The 25,043-nt window shown below is 40.3% G+C and overlaps 2 protein-coding genes and 1 non-coding gene across 3 annotated transcripts; all 3 read right to left on the reverse strand.

The window, feature by feature from the left end:
• Positions 1-2,180: 2,180 nt before the first annotated feature.
• On the reverse strand, positions 2,181-3,122 carry LOC120238996 (olfactory receptor-like protein OLF3). The gene has a single exon (XM_039243071.1). It carries the CDS (start codon positions 3,120-3,122, stop codon positions 2,181-2,183), a length of 942 nt encoding a protein of 313 aa, XP_039099002.1.
• Positions 3,123-17,296: 14,174 nt separating this feature from the next.
• LOC120238995 (olfactory receptor 2F1-like) lies at positions 17,297-18,235 on the reverse strand. The gene has a single exon (XM_039243070.1). The coding sequence runs from the start codon at positions 18,233-18,235 to the stop codon at positions 17,297-17,299; it is 939 nt and encodes a 312-aa protein (XP_039099001.1).
• Positions 18,236-18,574: 339 nt separating this feature from the next.
• On the reverse strand, positions 18,575-18,659 carry TRNAE-UUC. The gene has a single exon. It is a non-coding gene; the product is annotated as a tRNA-Glu (tRNA).
• Positions 18,660-25,043: the final 6,384 nt, after the last annotated feature.

Consider the following 25,043-nt stretch of genomic DNA (forward strand, 5'->3'; position numbering starts at 1 on the left):
CAGGCGATGGTGGACCGCTTGTCAGTATTTTCCCTTCCTTCCTTTATTCCACCCTCAATAAATGGATAGAACTCTAGCATTAAAGATGAAACTAGATTCACTGGGGATCTCACAGCTGTGCTTTGAAGAACATGCTCTTGAGAAACTGAAGATAATGTGTTACTGAACGGTGAGTCTAGAGGCATAGGTATTGGTTGTGATATGGGAGGTTGTTTTTTACTTCACCTGATGCCAATCCTTGCAGGGGCTCCAGGGGACCTGGGATTCAGTGCAATTTACCTTCAGGTTACACATTAGCATGTCTGGGGATGCTCAAGATACAGGTATAGAAAGTACAATAATAGACCCCACTTTTAGATAATAATCAGATGGAGCTCAGAGAAGTAGATTATTAGATCTGTTAGTTTAGATTATTGGCTTAGATTATTAGATAATAATCATACAGAGCACAGAGCATCAAGAATTATTTGTAGGGGCGCCTGGGTGGTTCAGTCAGTTGAATGCTCAACTTCAGCTCAGGTCACGATCTCACAGTTTGCAAGTTCGAGCCCCACATTGGGCTGGCTGGGGTCAGCGCAGAGCCCACTTCAGATCCTCTGTCCCCCTCTCTCTCTGCCCCTCCCTTGCTCTCTCTCGCTCTCAAACATAAACATTTTTTTAAAAAAGACTTATTATTGGGTTGCCTGGGTGGTTCAGTCAGATAAGCATCTGACTTCAGCTCAGGTCATGATCTCACAGTTTGTGAGATGGAGCCCCACATTGGTCTTTGTGCTGACAGCTGAGAGTCTGGCGCCTGCTTCGGATTCTGTGTCTCCCTCTTCTGCCCCTCCCCAGCTTGGTCTCTCTCTCTCTGTCTCTCTCTCTCTCTCTCTCGAAAAAGTAAGCATTAAAAAATTAAAGAAAGGAATTGTTTTATGTAAATTTAGCACACTTATATGCAACAGCAGGCAAGGGCCAGAATATAACAGTTGAAAAGGTATTTGACAAAGTCTTATTATATCCTTCTAGATAAAATGATTAAAATATGCTTGAATAATCTATTTTAAAGCAGATTTTAAAGCATATACAAAATGTGTTCAATAAAGGTTTTCAATGTGGAAATGGGTCCATGGTGATATACAGTTGACATGTACCACTTGGTAATTCTTTTTATAACTGTTCTGTTTATAATGTCTATGAAACAGAAAGAGAAAGTCAACTCATGGAATATATTTGAGAATCAAGATTCAAAATATTCTTGGTGGGTTGGTGTGACATGTGAAAATCAATAATAAGAATTATCAGAGCTAAGAGTACATATCTTCATTTTAGTTTTTAAAAATTAAGAAATTTTATAAACAGTTTATAGGAAACAGGTCTTGGGAAATTAGTTAAATAAAAAACTACAGTTATAAATAATGTTGGAAAAAATAGTGATGTTTGAGAAAGTAATGTCACTGAATTGTTCCCTTAAAACAGCTAAATTGGTAAATTTTATGTTTTATATATATTTTGCTACAGTAAAAAAAAAGTCTGCAGGGAAGCCACAGATATTTTGCATATTACAAGCAGATCTGATTCTTGAAAAGCAAATGAGAGCCAACATACTAGTGTGAACAAATATTGTATCATATATTATTGATTTCAGAATATCATATCATTCTCTAGATTAAGACACAGATAGTGTTGAAAGTTCTAAAGCTGATATCATCTGAGAAAGAGTTAAAGAAGCCATTTGTAATTATCCTGGGGGAAATAAGGCTGTTCTGCAAATAAATGGGGTCTTTTCATATAGAAAGAACAGACATTCTCCATTCTGTTCTACAGGTGAAACAGACCTAATAAGTAGAATTCATCTCTTTATCTATTCCATGCCAGGTCTGCTGGATGAAGCCGCAGATCACTTCTTTATACACTGATATCCTAATAAAATAAATAGTGGGCAGATGAAGTTTAAATACCACTGGATACCTGAGAGAAGATGATTAAGAAGAGATCATCTCGTGGATCACTGAGATTCACTGATAATGTGAATTATCTGTCTTTGGCCTATTCAGGAAATTCATTAATCAGGTAAAAGATGCTTTATCCAAACACAAGGGCAATTTAGTCTTCTTTAGTTTAAGTGTGGGAGTCCTGTCTACCTTCAACTGATCTCCTTTTTGGTTCTGATGATAGATAACAAGAAATTCTTATGGTCTTTACTCTTTATCTCTGAATTTCTCTAGAGCCTTTCGGAGAGCAGCCATAACTTCCTTATTCCTCAAGCTGTAGATCAAGGGGTTCAACATAGGTGCCACCAGAGCATAGAATAGAGCAACCCGCTTCTCCACTTCCTCTGAGGAGGCTGACCGTGGCCCCAGGTAGGTAAAGATGGTAGCCCCAAAGCACATACAAAACACAGTGAGGTGGGAGGTACACGTCCCAAAGGCTTTGCTACGTCCCTGAGCAGAACGAATATTTAGAATGGCAGTAACTATACGAACATAGGAGAACAGAACCAGGAAACAGGGAAGCATGATCACCAGAAATCCGGAGATGGCCACCATGACCTTGTTGAAGGAGATGTCCACACAGGCTAGCCGTAGCACTGCTAGGGTCTCACAGGCAAAGTGATTAATAACATTGTGACACAGGGGAAGCAGGAAAGTAATGATTGTTTCCATCAAAGAATTGGTGAAACCAGCCCCCAAGCAGCCAGCAGCCAGCCCCAGACACAGCCGTCCATGCATGATGACCGTGTAATGCAGCGGGTGGCACACCGCCACATAGCGGTCATAGGCCATGGCTCCCAACAGGAAGAAATCAGAGCTGCCCAGTGCCAGGGAGATAAACAGCTGGAGCACACAGCTGTAGAATGGGATGGACTTCTGGGCTGAGAGCAGGTGGGCCAGCATTTGTGGGGCAAAACTGTTTGAATAACAAAGGTCCACAAAGGATAAAACACTAAGGAAGAAGTACATGGGGTTATGAAGCCTGCTGTCCAGTCTGATCAGAAGAAGAATGAGAACATTTCCCACCAGAGTCACCAAGTACATGGTCAGGAACAGGATAAAGAGGAAGACTTGTGTCTCCCAGTCACTGGACAGCCCCAGCAGAATGAACTCACTCACCCATGTCTGGGTTTTATTTTCCTGGCCCATGAGTTTCTGAGGACCAAACTCTGAAGACGTTGAAAAAACAAATCATGAAAACTCAGGATTGGAAAGTGGCTTTTATGGAGAGCCTACCCATCTGAACTCAGTTCTTCTAGAACATCTTAGCCAACTTGTCATCCACACTCTGCTTGAACCCATCCACATGAGGAGCACAATGGGACCCAGCTATGCAGCTGGAAATCAAAGAGAAAAGAAGTTACATTCGTGGAATTCAATTTATTGGAAAAGAATTTCTTCTCCCAAACATCTGCTCTTAAATGGGGGAAGGAAATTAGTGAAGTCTTTAGACTTAAAATCCTATTCCATTTAGTAGCTATTATTGAAAATTCATGTCTTTCTGGTGAGAAACTTTTTGGTTCACATGAAAGACATTTTTCTGAATTGACTGATGTTCAGTCCCATTTAACTTCCTTTTGTTTATTGGGTTTCCCCTCTAGATATCTCAGGCACACCCTACTTACCCATCTTCAGGGGAATGCATCCATGAAACCCTGAATATTTTAAATAATATTCTTATATCTTATTAATAAATGATTTTCAATTTATTTGCTGTACCTTGCCCTTTTATTTTGAATGCTTTTTTTTTTTTTAATTTCTGAGAGGGAGAGAGAGATAGTGTGAGCAGGGGAGGGTCAGAGAAAGAGGGAGACAGAATCTGAAACAGGCTCCAGGCTCTGAGTTAGCTGTCAGCACAGAGACCGATGTGGGGCTCAAACCCATGAACCATGAGATCATGACCTGAGCTGAAGTGGGATGGTTAACCGACTGAGCCACCCAGGTGCCCCAGCTGCCCTTTTATTTTGACACTGCCAAGTGGAAAGTCTCCTCTCCACCTACCTCACACCAGTGGCTGCAATGGGTGAGATCAACCCAAGATAGACAACTTTAAGAATCAGGTATTGTAAGGGCACCTGGGTGGCTCAGTCGGTTGAGCTTCTGACTTTGGCTCAATTCAGATCTCACAGTTTGTGAGTTCAAGCCCCACACTGGGCTCTGGGCTGATAGTTCAGAGCCTGGAGCCTGCTTCAGAATCTGTGTCTCCCTCCCTCCCTCTGCCCCTTCCCTGCTTGTTCTCGCTCTCTGTCTCTCTCTCAAAAATTTAAAAAAAAAATGTTTTTTTAAATTTAAAAAGGTCAGGTGTTATTGGGGCACCTGGATGGCTAAGTTGGTTAAGCATCCAACTCTTTATTTCGGCTCAGGTCACAATCTCACGGTTCATGGGTTCAAGCCCCATGTGGGATTCTGCACTGACCACATTTTGTCCAAGTTTGCTTGGACTCTCTCTCTCCCTCTCTCTTTCTCTCATTTCAAAATAAATAAATAATCAGGTGTTTCATGAAAAGAAAGTACATATAGTTACTAAAATTCATCTCTCATGTGCCTTAAGGGGAATTTAATAACTCGTTTAACGATATGAGGTTGTTACTTAATAATGACGTTTTCTCAAGGAAGGAACAGCTTATTCGTTTCTCAGTACACCATTGATCAGTCCTTACCCGTGAAGACAGAAGGATAGAAAATCAGGTGTTAATTACAGAACATGAGGACATAGACACTAATTTTTGACCCAAGAACAAAATTTCTTTTATGTCTCTTTTCTTTTGCTCACTTACAGAAAGAAAGTAGTGATCCATAACTAAAGTATACAGGTGGAAGCCTGAAGTCTTAGAGACCTTCCTGTGACAGTACATGAAAGCTCTACATGAAAGATTATTATTACCCCAATGGCTCCTGTGCTACTCATACTATAACTATAGATAGAGAACAGACTCTCATTGCATTTATCAAAAACTTCCATTTTTAGCCTAAAAACTTAGAATAGTTATTAGAGATCATACCACTTAGAACATAGGTGGTTGGGAGACTTAAGGTCAAGGTTCACTGCCATGAAGATAGCAACATTCAGACTGTTAGTCATAAAATACACAGGATTTAGCATTGTTTTGAATAAGACCAGAAATACCAAGGAATTTATTAAAAACCGAGCTTTCAAAACACAGATACACAGAAATCAGTGGAAATGATCAAACAATGTGAGAAATCCATTCAAGGCTTTGCCCTGGAAGCTTCCAGTCACTCACACCAGAATTAACAGGAACAAGATTAGCTACAAGACTGGCAAAGAAATTCACAATGGAAATAAAGCTCCTTACTATGTAATAAAATAAAGGATTAAAAATCTTCATGGCAAATAAGTAGGTCATAATCAAGAATGATATTTTTCCAGAATGTTCAAAATTAACAGGTCGTTCAGCCTCATGGTTAAAAACCAAGAGCATTGTCTTAATTTTTTAGTGTCCCTTTGCTTGTAATTTCTGTTGTACCACACCTGTTTGTACATTAGCTTCTTTTCATTTTGCCATATTTTACACGGAGATAAAAAAAAACAAAACATGGTCATTATACTGGCTAGAAAATTTCCTAGTCATGAAAGCTCTAATCAAAATATGGGCTGGTATGTTTACAGTACTCTCCTATCCTTATGTAAATGTATCGTTAGCACACCATTGCTTTTTAGAGATTCACCAATAGCTATGGAAACCACACTTTACACAGCTCTCTCTGACATCGGCAAATCTGCAGTTTTAGAAGAGAATTATACCCCCCTGTATATATTTATACATTTCAAGAATTGCCGAAAACGTAAATGTTAAAGAAATTAAGTTATTTCGTGCTTACTACTTTGTGTTAGGATTTCACGAAATAAACCCAATAACACACTTAATAAAACCTGAAACATACCAAAGTGTGATGACTTGTTTCCAAGACGCATTCTATTGTAGCCTGTCCTTTAAAGCAACGCCAGTGATCTGAACCGCATTGTACGTTAAGACTCACTCTAGATCACCTTTCCTCAGTCCTGTCCGCCCAGGGCTCAGAGGTAACCACTCTTCCAGGTACGTCAGTGGTGCGCACATGCACGTGGCAGCGTGAACGTGAAGTGGCGAGGTAGTGCCAGATCCACTTACACTGTCTACACTCCTATAGCCAGGACTTAAATGTCCTTTTGAAAAAAAGATGGACTTCACAAGTAGTGTTTTCCCACCTGTCTCCAAAAACACACCCAAAACAAGAGCATTTGTCGTTAAAGCCATGTTATGCTTGCTCAGTAACTCAGTCAGGCAAGTGCATTTCAGAGTGATACACAATTTATAAAAAGTGATAAATCACAATTTATAAAAGTGATTTTGCTTTTTTAAAGTCAAATACATTTGATATATTTAAAAAGTGATGCGTTGGGGCACCTGGGTGGCTCAGCCGATTGAGCCTCCAACTTCGGCTCACGTCACGATCTCGCGTCGGTGGGTTTGGGCCCCAAGTAGGTCTCTCTGCCTTCAGCTGCTCTCAGTGCAGAGCCCACTTTAGATCCTGTTTCCCTCTCTCTCTGCCCCTCCCCCACTCCCCCCTATCAAAAATAAACATTTTTAAAAAATGAAAAATAAATAAAAAGCGATATGTAAAAGTCAAAGTAAATCTTGTTGTAAAATTATTTCAGATAACTTACCCAAGGCAATTGCCCTGTGAATCACTAAAGTTTTCCAAGAACTTCTCAACCTTATCTATTCTTTTGGTGGCAGATGATGGGAAGGAAACAAGCTCCTGAAACACTCCTGCTCATCTAGAGTGCGAAACGCCACGGGTGGGAAGGCTGTTGAGAGAAGACTTAAAAATAACTGCACTTGTGTCTGTATCAAGTTGATCTAAACTAACGTTTTATTCATTTATTTCTTACTCTATACCAAATTATACTAAATACTCCATATATCTAATAAGTAATATAACACAACAATGTAACATAACATAATATAATACAATATAATATATAACATAATACAACGTAATATAATAATTGTCACAACAATACTCTGAACTGCGGCCCATTATTGACGGGTGGCAAAGGAGGCAAGGGTCTAGCCAGAGGAGGGGTCAGCAGGTTAGCGGGGTTACTTGAAAACCTAGGGCACATCCCTTGTGCTCTTGTGCCCGGCATGACACCGTGTGCAGCACAGCAATAGTCCCTGTTGAAAGACTGTGGCTTCCCCTAACATAAAACTCAGCAGACATATCAAGAGGACTCAGTTCCTTCTGCCTTTGAGCTTACCACCTCAGAGTCATGGCAGAGCTGAGGAGGTGCCTCACTTACCCGCCATGTTGCAGTCTGTCCCCCAGGTCACATTCACCACAGGATGAGGAGAAACAAAGCAGATCTCCCTCATTTAGAAACTCTCCTGTAGTACAGGATTAGCTGGCCTCCTTCCCAAGCTCAGAAAGATGATCTTGCTTCTACTTCATGTCTGGTGTGGTGATGAGTGCAAGATGGAGTCCATGGCAGGGAGCCATTTCTTTCTCCCTTAAGAAAACAAGGAAGGGGTACGATTATGGACACTAATGGAAATAAAAATGATCTAATATCAGAAATGGATAAAAGTATATGCCCAATTGGAGGAGGGCACTTTGGGGATGAGCACTGAGTGTTATGTAGAAACTAATTTGACAATAAACTATTTGAAAAAAAAAAAAAAAAAAAAAAAAAAAAAAGTATATGCCCATTGTTTAAAGTCAGCTTACAAATGAAGATTAAACCTACATACAGTTTTGTTCAGCCAAGACTATCCCTTAAAAGTGAAAGATGAGTCCCAGCAAAGGATCCTGGGCTACGGGGGTGAGTCTGGACTCACTGGGGAGATTTGTCCCTTCTGATCTGCCTCTCATGGGGAATCTGGACCCTATTACCTTTAGTAGTGAGTATTTATGAGTAGTGCCAACACATCCCCTCTCTGTTTGAGTAAATAGTTACTGTCTCACTAACATAAAAGGCAGGCTACATTTCCAGGCCACTTGATAATCACTCCAAAGGCAGAGGTAAAATGTTGAATGGCCAGCAGCGTAGTTAAACCCAAATCATTACATGGGTGGAGAAGAGATCCAGCTCTTTCCAGTGAGAGGAATGCTTTCCAGAGCACCCCCTGCGGGTCCCACACACAAATACCCTCACTCATGCCCTAGCTGTTTACCAAGTTCTTTCATAACTTACTGAGTTGTACACTCACAACATAAAACCACAGCTCTGGGATGTACTGATACGGAACTGTGCACTGTAAAGTGGTTAATTTCATGTGATACGAATTATATTCCAAATTTAAAGTCTTCATTAAATGCCTTTCTTTAAAAAAAAATCAAGGGGTGCCTGGGTGGCTCTGTCGGTTAAGTTTCTGACTTCGGCTCAGGGCATGATCTTGGGGTTCGTGGGTTGGAACCCCACATCAGGTTCTGTGCTGGCAGCTCAGAGCCTGGATCCTGTTTCAGATTCTGTGTTTCCCTCTCTGCTCCTCTCCCTCTCATGCTCTGTCTTTCGCTGTCTCAAAAATAAATAAAAACCATAAAATTTTTAAAAATCAAAACTAGCCCAAACTTAAATAAACATGTAGTAAATAGATAAGTATTTAAAAGAGAAAGTTACAAAAAGTTAAACAGAAGAGGAGAATATATTGAGATATAAATATGAATAAATAAATGAGCAAAGTCATCGATAAGCTCTCTATGGAAAAAAGTAAAAAGTCAGAGAGAGAATTAATGGTCAGAAAGGAAAAAGGAAACCAAAAGAAGGCAAAAAAAAAAAAAAGTACAACAAAGAAATCAAGGAAATTGAAATGTAACCAAATGAGGAAGAACTGTAAACAATGAAAATGGGAGAAAAGATCTATAGATGCCATTTTCTTGACATTTAATCAATGTACACGTTGCTAAAGCTATCCAATATTTTATGTGCCAGGGCTTCTGATATTTTATTTATCTTGGTATTCAATCCTAACATGTTAGTTTTAATCCCTTATTATTTATTATTTTCGTCCTTCTTTGCAGGGAAATTTTCTAGAATCCGGTTCAATCATGGTAGAAATTCCGCTCAAAAGAGACTTACCTGGGAAATTGATGAATTCTCAGAAAATACGAACAGTGAGATCTTTCAGGACAACCCTCCCACCACACACACACACACACACACACACACACATACACACACAGCTTCAGGACAAATTTTTCCTCATTTACATTACTAGAAAACCCTAAATTCCCCACCCAAAAAAAAAAAAAAATAGCAGACTCAAAACCGCTTAGCTGAGTACATATATTTGGCGTTACTGAATGCGAAATCACACAGGCTTTAATTTCTATTCTTCAGCCGCTCTACCATCATCTGCTCTGTAGAGAAGCGCAGACACTTCCAGAGTCATCTCTGCATTACCACAGCACACTGCAGACCTTCAGAAACCCAGATCCCCTACCTCTGGGCTTAAAACAGTTGTGAAAGGAAAGGGATGTGGACAAAGGACAGAAGGGGCAGTAAAGTGCATAGAGAACAGACAGGAAGAGGGGGTCTGTACCGATCTGAACGGAAGTTAGGACTCCTGAGTCAGGCAGCCTTCTGCACCTCCTGCACACACACCCCCTTCCCCTCTCCTCTGCCCAGCTCCCATCTATCCAGCCCTGCTCCACTGTGACACTGTTTTCTCTTCCCTGACCCAGAGTGCTGAGTGAATGAGCTTCAAGCTACCGCCAGGCATGGTGAGTGGCCCACACAACTCTTTATTGCAAGTTGTATATAACAGCTGTCTTTATCATTTACTAACAACGGTTCTGCCTCTTTGAAGCATTTTCATGCAGCTTAAACATTTGATTTGCATTTCGAAAGCCCCCTTCCACTCGAATGAAGCTTTATGGAAAGCACACGTTCCCCTAAAATCCTAGCACAGCAGTTTTCATATCTGTAAAATCAAGATAATGGCATAAACCATGCCTTTCCGGGGGTGAGGCGTGGGGATAGACACGTAGTTATCTAGCAATAATGAAGATACCGAAAATGCTTTCTTTCATAACCAAATGGAAACACTCTTGAACATGTAAACTTGAAAGTGACTGTTTTAACAACAAGCCACAGCTGAGCAGTTTGTTCAGCGTGCAGGTATAGACAGTGGGTCCTAGCAAAGCTCTGTTAGGTTTCTGGCCAGCCTCAGACAGACGAACACGGGAAGCATTTCAGGCAAGGATGTTACCCTAAGACTTGTTACCCAGATGGAAATTCTGTACGGAGAGGAAAGAGCTCAGGGGGTCCTCTCTCTGCTGACATCAGTGAAGAAAAGGACTATCGGTGTCACCTAGCATCTGGGCTCTGTTTCCAGGAGTCAGGGGGTGAAAAGCAGAGATGAACGCCAATGCCAACTGATTAGCAGGCTCAGGCCACCACAGGTGCGGGACCCTTAAATCACTTGAAACTTCTGACTTCCGAATCTGAAGAGCCAGAACATATTTTCTTGGAACAAATCTCCAGGAAAGGATAACAGGGGCTTGAAGAACGCAGGAGGCGGCTACGGATTACAGGAACTTGCTTCCAGAACTTCTGTTGCTCAATGAGTGTTCAAAAGTCACTGACAAGGGCTGACTCACCTCTGGAGAATGGAGGAGGTCACCCCGTGCCTTGGAAAAATGGCAGGGCTGGGCGAGTTGTGGAATTTGAAGCAAGTACAATTGGAACAGTTTAACTTTCTCCAAGTTCAGTGACAGAGTCTCGAGGGGCCAATTATTCTTTGTTTATTAGATTTCTTGCTTTTTCCCTCCCCCTCTGGTCACTTCTGCACCAAACGCCCTAACCCACATTTCAGCTTTGCAAATCAAAGTTTTGTTTCCTTGTCCCATGTGCATAGAAAGGAGCTCTCCAAACTTTAATTTCTCAAGGGGGTGGGGTGTGTCTGGGTCCTCACTGACACCAGCCTTGCATGGTGGAAATTTCTACTCCACTTGGTGAGCGTGAAGAGCTGATTACATCTCAAGTTCCTCATTCCAGATCACCCATCTCCACATTCCTTTGAGCAATAGCTCCCAACCAGGCAACTCAGGGGGACAATGATATGCCTTGTAGTTCGTTGTCTGTTCTGAGCATGGGCAGGGAGGCTTCCAGATGTCAGATCCTAGGGAGACAGGATGGCGGGGCTGCTCCCTAGGTCTGAAATTCTACCACCACATCCTGTAACCTTCTGAAAACGTATACCTTTTCCTTTAAGGAAGATCATCTTTGACACCCTGGTTTGTACTTAGAGATTTGCAGCACTCAGAACCCTTAATAAAAGTCCAGCCTTCTTGTATGGAAAAACTCCAGTGAGGATGTTAAGCTCTGTGTAGTGAAACCTGTGGAAGCCCTGAGTATTCCCTTCTCCAAGAGGGAGGGAGAGCTCCACTCCTGGGCCTTGTGTCTGAGAGAGTGACCAGGCTCTCCCCCTCCGCTCGGCTATCTGGCCTTGCTCCAGGAACAGGCTTGTGATTCCTTCTCCCCGACTTACTCTGGGAGCTTTGACAATAGTCCTCCCCCAGCCAGGGTCCGAGACCCACTTCTAAGCACACTGGCCTGCCTGCAGCGTGCTGTGCTTGTGGTCGAGTTAGAACGTCAAGTGTAGGAGAGCCTGTGAGCTCTGGACCTTAAAAAGACAAGAGGAGAAAAAAAGTTGCTCTCCACCTTCCCAGATGTCTCTGACATTTCTTTTAAAAGACTTTTTTTCTTATCTATTGTCCTCTTTACTTTGCGGATCTATTATCTTATTTCCTAGCCTTTTACCATTATTCAGGACATTTTAAGGAGAGAGCAAATATAAACTCAGTTGTACAATGCACGCAACTTCTTTGCCTTTGGATAGTTGGAGTTCACTTTTCACGGCGTGTAACAGGAAAGATGCTATTTCTTTGTCCTCTCAGTCAAACCATTGGTCCCAACATCATTTATTTCGTGGTACATATTTCCCCATGTTAATTTGAAATTATACACTGATGATATATTAAATTCCTATATGCAAAGGTTTCTTTGGGGATTGTGGTTTGATTCATGCCTTTTTTCTATGCCAATACCACAGTTTTAATAGTACTTAGTTTTATAATCTACTAAGCAGGTGCTCCCTCACTTTATTACACTTCTTTCTCAAAAACTTAATAAAAATTAAATGTCTTCAATCCACAGTAAACAGTATACCTAATGGAGAATCCATATGTACTTGGCTTTGGATCAGGAACTGGAAGGATACCTGCCATCATAGCTTCAGTCTAACCTGACATTAAAGGCCCTGGACTATGATATCAGTTAAGAAATAGATTAAGGTGACAAAGACTATAAGGAAAATAATCGCTATTTACAAATGATATTATATGCCTAGAAAAAACATTTTTCAACAATGAACCTTAATAAGAAAGAACTACATACCAGGCCACCTCACAGAAATCAACAGCATTTCTGTACGCCAGCAATAACCAATAAGAGAAAGGAAAGAGGGGCGCCTGGGTGGCTTAGTCGGTTAAGCGTCCGACTTTCGCTTAGGTCATGATCTCGCGGTTGGTGGGTTCGAGCCCCGCGTCGGGCTCTGTGCTGACTGCCAGCTCGGAGCCTGGAGCCTGTTTCAGTCTGTGACTCCCTCTCTCTCTGACCCTCCCCTGCTCACGCTGTCTCTCTCTCTCTCTCCTAGAAATAAATAAAATGTAAAAAAAAGAGAGAAAGGAAAGAAAATGCCATTTATAATAGCAACTTAAGTTATACAGTATTTGGAAGTTCTCATCGGCGTATGCACGATTTCTACGAGCGCTTTGCCAAAACTTTCAGTCCTTTCAATATTCATCATCCACTCTTCCTATTTTATTTTCCTCTAGAGCAGTTAATACCTATAATATACTACATATTGTTTCTTATATTTATTATGTATTTCCCTTACGTAGAATGTAATCTCCATGAAGACAGACACTTCTGAGTTTCACTGTTGTACCCACCATACTTGGAAGAGCATCTGCTCTATAACATGCATGTAACAGATATCTGCTAAGTGAATGTGGAGAAAATATTGAAACTTTAAGTAGGAGATTTATGATTATCAGAACAACTCCAAAGCTTAATATTATAAAGATGTCAATGCTCTAAATTAATCTACATATTCAGTGCAAACCTAATCAAAATTTTAGATGGACCTTTTGGGGAACTTAATAAAATTACACAAAAATTTATATGAAATACATTATTCTGTAAATAGATGACTATTTATAGATGGACTATAAATAAATATACATAGACTAGCTATTTTGATTACATATTTAATAACTTTGAAGAAGATGTGTTTGCCCATCTTATTTGATAAACTGCACATGACAAATGATGACTTACTACAAACCAAGAAGACTTCTAGTAATAGAATGATAGAATTGTATGCTGAGGGTGCAAACAAATGAACAAAAGAAAAAGAATAGAGTTCAAAAACAGATCTGTACATAATACATTAAAGTTACTGAAGACAGATGAGTAAGAACAGACTATTTGATAAGTGGACCACAACATGGAAGAAAACCCACCAGATCCATATTTGACAACATATGGAAAAGAAAACTTCACATAAACTAAGGAAATAACTGTGAATGGTAAAAGTAGACAACTTCATTAAATAGGAAAATAGAATATTTTATGACCCTGATGCAGGAATGCTTGCGGGGAAACCTTCCTAAGTATAAGTCATAGAACAAAAATTGGATGAATCAGATTATATCAAAAAAGGCTTTCTGTTCAACAAATGACTCCATGAGTAAAGTTAACAGAGAGACGACAGCTTGGAGCTATGTATTTGCGATGGTTATAACAGAAAGGACTAATATTTATAATATACACATCAACAAGGAAATGGCAAAAGACCCAAAGGAAATGAATGCTCAGCGTACAGCAATGGAAACCCAAAAGGTGGATAATATTATTCACTCAGAAAATATTTATTATGTGCCCACTAGGAGACAGACACTATTCTAGACATTTGGTATATGTAAATGAACAAAACAAAGAATGCTGCTCTCAGGAGGGAACAGGAGTGGGGGCGCAAAGAAAGTTTGTATATTGAATGGGTCAGTAATGACAGTCGAATGAAGAATTAGGAGGGGTGAGGAAGCGGCCGTGAGTAAAGAGCATTCCAGGCAGAGTATAGTTGAGAACAGGCCTGTTTTCATTGTAAACACTTCACGGCTTATTCTGAGTAATTGTAGGCTGAAAAGATGAATGGCATCATTTGACTTTTGTTTCAAAGGGATCACTCCGAGTGCTGGGAGATAGGGGTTGTCACAGAGAAGTACGCTGCAGGCTATTGTAGTAACGCAAGTGGGAGATGATAATGGCTCACATCAGGGTACAGGAGTAGAGATGATAAGTGATTATATTCTGTATATATTTTGAATGTAGAGACAACAAGATATTCTTCCAGATTTGAATCAGATATGAGAAAAAAGAGAGTGGTAGATGGTCTAACCACTGTAATGATGGAGTTAGCATGAACTTCATGAGGTCGGGAAGCCATGGATAGAACAGAATGGGGTGAAGATACATGGAAATCAAGAGTCCATGTATGGAGACATAGTCATATGGATTACTTATCAGAGTAATGAAAAAGAAAATAATTTTGTATCTTTCAAGCTAGAAAAATTCAAAACATGCAGGCTGTAGATAGAGAAGAACCCTCAGGCACTGAAGTAGGAGTAGAGACTTACAAAGCCATTCTGGTGAGCATTACCTATAACCTCGCACGTTGGTTCCTGCGAATATTCCCAAATAAATTCTCACACAGCTCATTAAGTGTGCGTTATCATGATGTTTATCAGAGGGCTGTATGTGATGGTGGGCAGTTGGGTGCCATAACAGAGAAACAGCTAGAATATGGTTTACTATGGATCACTATGAACCATTAGAAGTCATCGACTAGCAATATGTATGGATCTTCAAAATATAGTGGTGAGTGAAAAACATGAAGACACAACATAAGTAGTCAAAAATACATAGCATTTTAAAAAACAACATAAATATACTCTCAAACATTAAACATATTAGAAGAGTTGTCCACACAGCAAGGAAGAAATAAAAAATAAGACAAAAGATCATTAATTTTTAAATTTTAAATTCAGTATCATTAACAGTGTCATATTAGTTTCAGGTGTACAACAGAGCGATTCACCAGTTCCATACATCATCCTTAGTGCTCATCATGCTGAGTGTTTTCTTAATCCCATTCACCTGTTTCACCCATCCTCCACCCACCTCCCCCTTGGTAACTATCTGTTTCTTCTCTATAGTTGAGTCTGGTTTTTTTGGTTTGTCTCTCTTTTCTTTCTTTATTTCTTAAATTTCACATATGAGTGAAATCATATGTTATTTGTCTTTCTCTGACTTATTTCACTTAGCATTACGCCCTCTGGATCTATCAGTGTTGCTGCAAATGGCAAGATCTCATTACTTTTTATGACTGAGTAATATTCCATTGTATATATCTATACGCCACGTCTTCTTTATCCATTCTTCTATCAGTGGACAGTGGACAGTGGACTGCTTCCATAATTTGACTATTGTAAATGATGTTGCAATAAACACGGGGGTGCTTATATCTTTTCAAATTAGTGTTTTCATATTCTTTGGGTAAATACCCAGTAGTAGAATTATTGGATCATATGGTAGTTCTATTTTTAAATTTTTTAGGAACTTCCATACTGTTATTCCATAGTGGCTGCCAAGAAATAATTTTTAACAATTAATAAAAGGGTCCGTGTGCAGGTGATAATGATCCAGCTACTGAGGAATATTATAAACTAATTATCTCTGCTGCTGCAGCTGGACCACATCAGGCCCCACGTGTACGAAGCGGGACTTTATTCTAAGGAGGATAAAGCTATGACCAGATTTATTTTCTAAGAAAAGATGCCTTCTGCAGGTCAAATGGCCTGGGCCACTCAAGTAAATTGCAGGATAAACAAAGAGTTGGGCAGAACTTATAGATTAAAGAGACTTCAAAGACATACCAAGCACATTCTACTTTATCTATGTTAAGAATGCAACTCATGTGATGTAATTGAAAGTGTTAAGCAAGCCATTGGATACATGTGTTTGAAGCTCCTGAGAAAGGTTTTGCCTGCCTTGGAGCTAAAAATATATATAAGAGATGAATGGCTGAGAGATTGAGAGATCAGAGATTGGGACAGAGAGATCTATAGATAGATGCCATGGTTCTGGGTAAGATGATCACCTGGAGCAGACCAGGACTTACTAGAACCATACAATAGGAAAAGTTCATTTTGTATAATTACATATGGAGAGAAGTTTGCATAATGCTTAGCCCTAAAATTTTGTCCTAAAAACTATTTTAAAAAATAGTTGAATGACAGCACTCCTGGGTGGCTCAGTCAGTTAAGGTCCAACTCTTGATTCCACCTCGGGTCATGATCTAGCAGTTCATGAAATCAAGCCCCACACCAGGCTCTGTGCTGACACTTGACAGTGCGGAGCCTGTTAGGATTCTCTCTCTTCTCTCTCTGCCCCTCCCCTGCTTGTGTGTGAGCTCTTTCTCAAAATAAATAAACATTAAAAAACATAGTTGAGGAGCACCTGAGTAGCTCAGTCGGTTAAGCGTCCAACTTTGGCTCAAGTCAAGGTCTAGCGGTTCACAAGTTGGAGCCCCATGCCAGGCTCTGTGCTGACAGCTCAGAGCCTGGAGCCTGCTTCAGATTCTGTGTTTCCCTCTCTCTCTCTGCCTCTTCCTGTTCTCTCTCTCTCTCAAAGATAAACACTAAAATTTTTTTTTAAATAGTTAAATATCTATACCACTCCCCTACCAAGTATTTTACATAGAGTGTTTATAATCTCCAAAATAATCACACATATTGAATGTTATTCCTTCTTTTTATGATTGAGGAAACTGGAGGTCAGAGATATTAAACATATTTGTCAAAGCCACAGTGCTGGTGAGGGGTGGGTCAGGATGTGAGCCGTGGCTGTTCTCGTTCTGAGACTTTTCATTGTCCACACTGCATTTCCTCGAGGCATGTACAGGAGAAATAAGAAAAGTGTAGGAAAAGTGTGAACTGTGGAAAGACTGCTAACCCAGCAGACCCCAACTTAATAACTGGAAGCTTTTTTTTTTTTTTTTTTACTGTACGTATAATAGGGCATTAATACATAGTCAAAATGTGGACTAATGTGAAAAGTCAGTCTTCAAGACTGTGCTCACCTTGATCTACCTTATGAGCAAATCTGGAGAAAAGGGCATGTCAACCATTTCCTCTTCGTTTGAAATGTCCTCCTTCAGGCTATTGGAAGGAAGGAAGAGTTCTTTGACTCTTCACCTTTTTGCACTAAGTTTTCCCAACAGTCTTCTCAGGGCGTTCATTACCTCCTTGTTCCTCAGGCTGTAGATTAAGGGATTCAGCATTGGGGTCACCACAGCATAGAACAGGGCAACCATCTTCTCTTGCTCTGCCGAGGAGCCAGCAGTGGGTCTCAAGTATGTGAAGATGGCTGTTCCGAAGCACATGGAGACCACGGTGAGGTGGGAGGCGCAGGTCTCAAAAGCCTTGCAGCGTCCCTGGGCAGAGCGGATGTGCAGAAAGGCAGCAGCTATACGAACGTAGGAGAACAGAACCAGGAAGCAGGGAAGCATGATCACCAGAAATCCTGAGATGGCCACCGTGACCTTGTTGAAGGAGATGTCCACACAGGTCAGCCTCAGCACAGCCAACATCTCACAGGCAAAGTGATTGATAACATTACGGCACCAAGGTAGCTGGAAGATGATAATTGTCTGCATCAATGAATTCATGAAGCCAGCCCCCAAGCAGCCAGCAGCCAGCCCCAGGCAGAGCCCCCCATGCATGATGACCGTGTAGTGCAGCGGGCGGCACACCGCCACAGAGCGGTCGTAGGCCATGGCTCCCAGCAGGAAGAACTCGGAGCTGCCCAGGGCCAGGGAGATTAACAGCTGGAGCACACAGCTGTGGAATGGGATGGACTTCCGGGCTGACAGGAAGTGAACCAGGAGCTGTGGGACGGTGCTGTTGGTATAACAGATGTCCACACAGGACAGGACACTGAGGAAAAAGTACATAGGCATGTGTAGCCTGCTGTCCAGTCTGATGAGGAGGAGGAGGAGGAGGGAGCTCCCCAGCACGGTCACCAGATACATGACCGGGAAAAGGACAAAGAGGGAGACCTGAGTGTCCCAGCGGCTGGACAGCCCCAGCAGAATGAACTCACTCTTCCATGTCTGGTTTTCTCTGCCCATGAGCCTCTGAGGACCAAATCCAAGTTGTAAATCAATAGATACCAGATACTTAAGGTGGCGGAGGGGCCGAGGAGGTCATTCAGACCAAGAAGCCATCTCACACTGAGGTGTGTGCTTTCCCAGATTACATTTCTCCTTCAGGGTTTGGGACCACAATAGAACCCATTGATATGGTCAATTCAAGGAAGGAGAACTCTCCTCTCCTCCCTTTTTTTTTTTTTTTTAATATTTTTATTTATTTCTAGGAGAGAGAGAGACAGCGTGAGCAGGGGAGGGTCAGAGAGAGAGGGAGTCACAGACTGAAACAGGCTCCAGGCTCTGAGCTGGCAGTCAGCACAGAGCCCGACGCGGGGCTCGAACCCACGAACCGCGAGATCACGACCCGAGCGAAAGTCGGACGCTTAACCGACTAAGCCACCCAGGCGCCCCTCCTCTCCTCCCTTAAATAGGAAAGGTTTTACTAAAATAGACATTTGAGTTAAAAAGATTAATGAAAACATCCTTCTCTTTCTTAGGACCAGTTCCTAAACATGGAGTTTGTTTAATTCTTCATAGGATACCAGTATTCCCCTCTTTATTACCTCAAAAGCCATACTGAATGGAGTCTAACAGGCATTAACTGTTGTTTCCAATTTACCATTTTACTTCTAGAGTATCTATGCAAATGAAATACTCAGTTTTCATCCTTTTAAAATCAGAAATTTTAGGTTGCAAGTTAGAAGGTAGTAAACGTTACATTTCAGAGTCAGTGAAATAAAGAGTTAAAGCCTTGGGTGATCAGCATCTGTTTTGAAAAGTCTTCATCTGCTTGTCTTGTTTCTGTTAGAGGGTAAGAGGAAAGAATCGGCAGTGTTCTTTTCCTCCTCCTTTGGAAGAGAAGCACAGCACAGGTATGACTGGGAAGAAACAAATCAAAGTCAAAGACGCATTAAAAAGCTTCCCTTAGAAATGATAGGCACTCAAATACTTGCCACACCTATTTGCCTATTAGCTAAGAAATCATGGAACACTGGCTGCACATTCCACTGAGTCCATATGTGTCCTGGGCAGTGATAGCTGTGGTTTGGAGTCTATCTCTGATGGAACATAATTAACCAGAATGAATTCAGTGAAAAGACTGTTGGTTATCTTTTCTTTTAATCTCCTCTTACTTTTATCCTCATCTGAGATATATGACTATTTCTTCTTCTTAGGAAACTGTCTTATTGCCTCCATGGGCTAATGCTCCATCTACCATAACTTACATGACCAGAAGGTGATACTCTAGCCTGCTCAATAACATCTCCAAACTCTCTAATCCTGCTGATGTTATCAGTACTTCAGAAAGTTCAAGGGCTCCAGTATTCAGAAATTCTCTTTAGAACTCTTATTAATCTTGTTTGCACCTTATTCAAATCACAAGTGATTTCCAAAAAAACTCATGGACCAGCTCAATCTCCCACATCCTTTGTCCCTCTAATTACTCTGCCCTTTGGGTAGAGAAAGTCAAACTCATGCACAGCTGTCCCAAGGAGATATTATCTGCTTACTGCTGTCTGTGATTGGATAATGCCATTTGTGATGAAAATCCCACTTTGTGTGAAGGGTACTCATGACAGTAAATGCAGCTAAGCCCAGATAAATAGGGTGCCTGAGATGCTGGGATTAGCCAGCAGAGAGGTCTGTGGGCATTTGCATATGAATGCAAACTTTATGAATAAATCAAACTTGGTAAACCATGCTCACTCTAAGAGATAAGTGTTCTTTGATTGAGATAAGTGTTCTTTGATTCTTTAGAATTTACTCCCGAGCTTCAAAAGGTTAGCAAGTCACTTTGTAACATTTCTACCAAAGAAGGAGGAAACATACCTCTTTACCCCTAATGAAAAAGGAAAAATTGGGATACAAAAGTATCAAGGCCAAAGTACTTGGGTACAAAGGAGACAGACAAATGACCTTACAAGAAAAATCTGTGTCTGGGGACCATCAACGGAACCTGACCGTCTACAGATAGTATTTCATGAGCTAGTCCTGGGAAGGTGGATGCGGAGTCCCTAAAGATGTTATACTATATGCAACAAGCCATGTAAAGGCACGTGACCAGCAGATGGCTCCAAGAAACAATAACAAAAACAAACAAACAACAGTGCTGGAGGTAGCTGACGATTAATGTATTCTCAGGTACACAAATAAGGGGAATCTGTTTTAAAATCTGATAAAAATCTCTTAGAGTTTTGAGCCTTTCACTTCTCAAAAACTAATAATTACTTAAGGGCTTGATTTTTAAATGTAGTGATGCCCGAGTTTTAAAGGTCAGGGCTTTCCTTAAAGGAAGGTATGGATTACAAATAGAAACACGCTTAGCATGGTTTCTGTTGGGGCAACGGGAAGTATGAAGCCAGCTGTCCAGCTGAAATCACATTCTGACCATCATCATTTAAGAATGCCAGTTGGCAGGGGCGCCTGGGTGGCTCAGTCAGTTGGGCGTCGAACTTCGGCTCAGGTCATGATCTCACGGTTTGTGGGTTCGAGCCCCATGTCGGGCTCTGTGCTGACAGCCAGCTCAGAGCCTGGAAACTGTTTTGGATTCTGTGTCTCCCTCTCTCTCTGACCCTCCCTTGCTCACACTGTCTCTCTCTCAGAAATAAATTAAAAACATTAAAAAAAAAAAAAAAAAAAAAGGAGGCCAGTTGGCACAAACCTGTCTGCTGGTGCAGATTTCCAGGAGTGGGTGGGTGTGGAGGGGTGCAGTGTGTACACAGGACATGACCTGTGGTGGCTGAGCCCATTGAGTCCTTCAGATGCAGCCAAAGCCCTGTGCTAGGTGCTGCATTTTCCAGAGGTATCTGGAAGAACTGTCTCCTCAGTTTGACTACTCAAAATATCTTTTCGTTATGCTATCTATAGATAACATAGATATAGATAGATCTATTATCTATAGATAACATAACATGATGTGTTAACTCTATTGGAATTAAAATCTTAAACTTAATAATATTGATACATTTTTAATAAAATTAAAATATGTGTTTTCCCTAAACCCATTGCCCAAATGAGACACTTATCTCTCCAGTAGCCAGATTCAATCCAGTTGCCACATGAGCCAAGGAAGGAGTTGTGTGTGAAAGGAAACCCTAGTTTCCTGACTGCTGGTCCTAAGAACCCAGTGGAGCACCTCTGAGCATAACTGCCTTACCTTCAGGATGGAAGGCCATCATTGCCCTCAGGAAGAGCAGACATGGGCAAGATGTGGGATTTGGAAGAAGTCACTTTCTCTTCCCTCAGAGAGACCATCTCTATGGGCCAATTACGCTGCGGTGATTAGGCTCCTATTACTTGTTCTCTGAATGGTGACTTCCTCACCTGAGACCCTCACTTATTTTTCAAAATAATTTACAAGTAAGAGTTTAGTTTTTCCTGACCCAGAAACGTGAGAAGAGAATCCAAAGCCATGGTTTCCTCTGGAGAATTCTCCTGTCTTTGCTGAAGTTTCCCTTTGAGAGAGTTACAAATTGCCGATGACTTTCTGTCCATGTACCCAGGATTGAGACCGTTTGACCCAAAGCACCCAATTATTCAGAGATCACTGAGGGGCCCTTCAAGCAACATCTCCTGTAACTCGATTCTGAAGTTGAACATGAGCTATGGACAGATATTCTCTTCACAACTGATGCAACTATTTGGTGAGACTTCTCCCCATTTTGTCTCGCTATTGGAAGGCTTTTAATTGGGCACTATCAAATTCTTTGACTATTCTTGTATCTAGATGTCTGCTCTCATATTCTGCAAATATGGTACAAATTTACAAGCCAGTTTAAGCATCTCAAATTACATATCCATTCTTTTGATAGACATTTAAGGTGTTCCTAGTTTGTGGCTATTGAAAACAATACTATGAACATCTCTCTCTCTCTCTCTCTCTCTCTCTCTCTCTCTCTCTTACACACACACACACACACACACACACACACACAAACACTTTTGTCATATATACCCATTTCTGTTACCTAGAAATGGAATAGTTGCATCACAGATTACGTACAGGTCTGCCTTCAGCTAATATTATCAAAACAGTTGTACCAATTATATTTCCACCAACTATGTATGTGTGAAGACTTCTTTTGTTTTAAACTTTATCCTTGGATTGTCAGTCTTCGTTTTAGCCCCTCTGGTGGGCATAGAGTAGTATCTCATTGTGATTATATTTTACATTTCTCTGATGACCAGTGAGGCTGTGCGTATTTTTAAATATTTATTGGCCATTGAAAATTCCATCTTCTGAGGTGTGTGTTCAGTTTCTTGCCTGTGTTTGAGTTATCTCTCTTTTTCTTATTGATTTTAGTTCTTTGGATATTTTTAATATGGATCACAAATGTTTTCTCCCACATTGTGCTTTTTTTATTCTCAAATGGTAGCTCTGATGAGGAGATGCTCTTAATTTTAGTGTAGTTCCATGTATTAATTGTTTTTCATATAGTTACTGCTTTTTGTATCTTGAGTGAGAAACCTTTGTCTACCCCAAATCATGAAGTTATTCTTCAACATAGTCTTTGGGAACTTAAATGTTTCACTTTTCACATTGAAATCAACAGTATATCTGGAATTCATGCCTGTGTATTGTTTAAGATGGAGCCCAAATTTATTGCATTTCAATGTGGATGTTCAATTTTATTCAGAGTCCATTCTTTCCTCTCTGTTCTATTTTGCCATAAATCAATTTTTTATTTATATGTGTCAGTTGGTTTCTAGACTCTTTTTTTCTGACCCATTGGTCTATTTATCTATTGTTAGAGAAATATTACATTGCCTTCATTACTGTGGCTTTATAGTAAATCTTGTGTTACTATGATGTAAATCCTCCAAATATTCTGTTTTCAATATTTTTTTTTTTTTTTTTTTTTTACTATTCTTGGCCATTTGAATTTTCAATCTGATTCTAAAAGTATCTTAAAATTTTCCAGGAAAAATTTGCTGAAATTTTATTTGGGATTTAACCTAGAAATAAATTTGGGGAAGGGCACCTGGCTGCCTCAATTGGTAGAACATGTGATTCCTGATCTCAGGGTTGTGAGTTCAAGTCCCATATATGGTGTAGAGATTACTTAAAAATAAAATCTTTTTTTTAAAGGCTATTTATTTATTTTGAGAGAGATGAGGAGGGCAGAGAGAGCGGGAGAAAGAGAATCTTAAGCAAGCTCCATGCTGTGTGCAGAGCCCAGTGTGGAGCTCAAATTCATGAATCATGAAATCATGACTTGAGCTGAAATCAAGAGTCAGATGGTTAACTGACTGGGCCACCCATGAAAGAATTTGATTTCAGCAATGTATCTTATGGCTCTATTGGAAATGCTATCAAATATTTTTTAAAAACCGTATACTTGCGAATTTGCATAAGACTTTATATAGAAAAGACAAACAAGGGATCATGATTTAACTCATTATATGAGGTTAGGATGGCCATCATATCAAATGTAGACTAGGAAAGTAAAAGAAAGGGAAATTACACTTCAGTCTGACTCAGGAAAACGGATAGAAGATTCTCAAATAAAATAATAGCAAACTACACCTATCAATCTACAAAACCAAACTCATCATGACAAAGTCAGTTTATACAAGAAGTTTTATACAAGAATGTTTGATTTCATATCAGAAAACAATTGCTGTTATTAACCTCATTAATAATTAAGAGAAGAAAAATTATATGATCATATTAACAGATATAGAAAAATATTTTAAAGTTAACATAAATTCATGATTTAAAAAAATAGAGAACTTACTTATCTTATAAAATGCACATAAACATCATACTTACTGTGATTATTTTGAAACTATTCCCTGTAAATTCAGAAACAAAATAATAATGCTACTTACATTCATCTTTATTTAGCATAATACTGGTTGTCGTAGTCAGTGCAAGAAGACCGGGTGAAAAATATGAGGATTGGAAAGAAGTAACAGTTCTCTTGACTTATTTGCAGATTATATAATGTTCTTTATAAAAAATTCAAAAGAATTTATAGATAAATTGTTATAATTAATATAATAAATAGGCATGATTTTTAAGTTAAATAAATCAATATCAAAAGTCATTGTGAATTTAGTATCCAGCTATAATGGAATAACAGGGGTAGTATTTATTCTCCTACCTTAAACAACTAGAAAACTGGACAAAGTATATGGAGCAATAGTTTTCATACATTGGTCAACAGACAGTGTGGACAGGGATGCCCAAGAGAAGGGAAACAAATGAGGTGAGCCAGAAGGTCCCCTGCTCACTGCCTGGAAAGAATGTCCAGGCAACAGGATGAGAAGAGGAAACCCAAACAGAGTCTGTGATCATCCTAAGTTGAAAAGACAGTTCAGGGGTGTCTGGGTGGCTCTGAAGCATCCAACTTCGGTTCAGGTCATGATCTCACAGTTCGTGGGTTCGAGCCCCGCATCAGGCTCTGTGCTGACAGCTAGCTCAGAGCCTGGAGCCTGTTTCGGATTCTGTATCCCCCTCTCCCTCTGACCTCCCCCTGTTCATGCTGTCTATCTCTCTCTCAAAAATAAAAATAAAACATAAAAAAAAAAAAAGACTGTTCATAGTTTGAGACAGAGTACCAAAGAGGAGGGAGCTACAGAGAGAACTTGTGTCACCTGAAGATGGGTGTCCTTATATCTTTTGCTGATTTGCTAATTTTTGTGTGAATGTGAGGAATCTATCAAGGCCAAGGAAAGAAACACCAGAAAGAGGTAAACAGAATGATCTCCAGAGGTAACACAAGGCCCGGAACAGTTCGTGGTCTCACCAGGCAAATGGAAAGATGTCTAACACCCCAGACATCAA

The sequence above is a fragment of the Hyaena hyaena genome, unplaced genomic scaffold (genome assembly GCF_003009895.1).
Source record: "Hyaena hyaena isolate Hyena2069 unplaced genomic scaffold, ASM300989v1 scaffold_220, whole genome shotgun sequence".
In the NCBI taxonomy this organism is placed as follows: Eukaryota; Metazoa; Chordata; class Mammalia; order Carnivora; family Hyaenidae; genus Hyaena; species Hyaena hyaena.

Excerpts from the sequence above, each read along its gene's own strand:
- LOC120238996 (XM_039243071.1), bottom strand. The coding sequence starts at position 3,122 with ATGGGCCAGGAAAATAAAACCCAGACATGGGTGAGTGAGTTCATTCTG.
- LOC120238995 (XM_039243070.1), bottom strand. The coding sequence starts at position 18,235 with ATGGGCAGAGAAAACCAGACATGGAAGAGTGAGTTCATTCTGCTGGGG.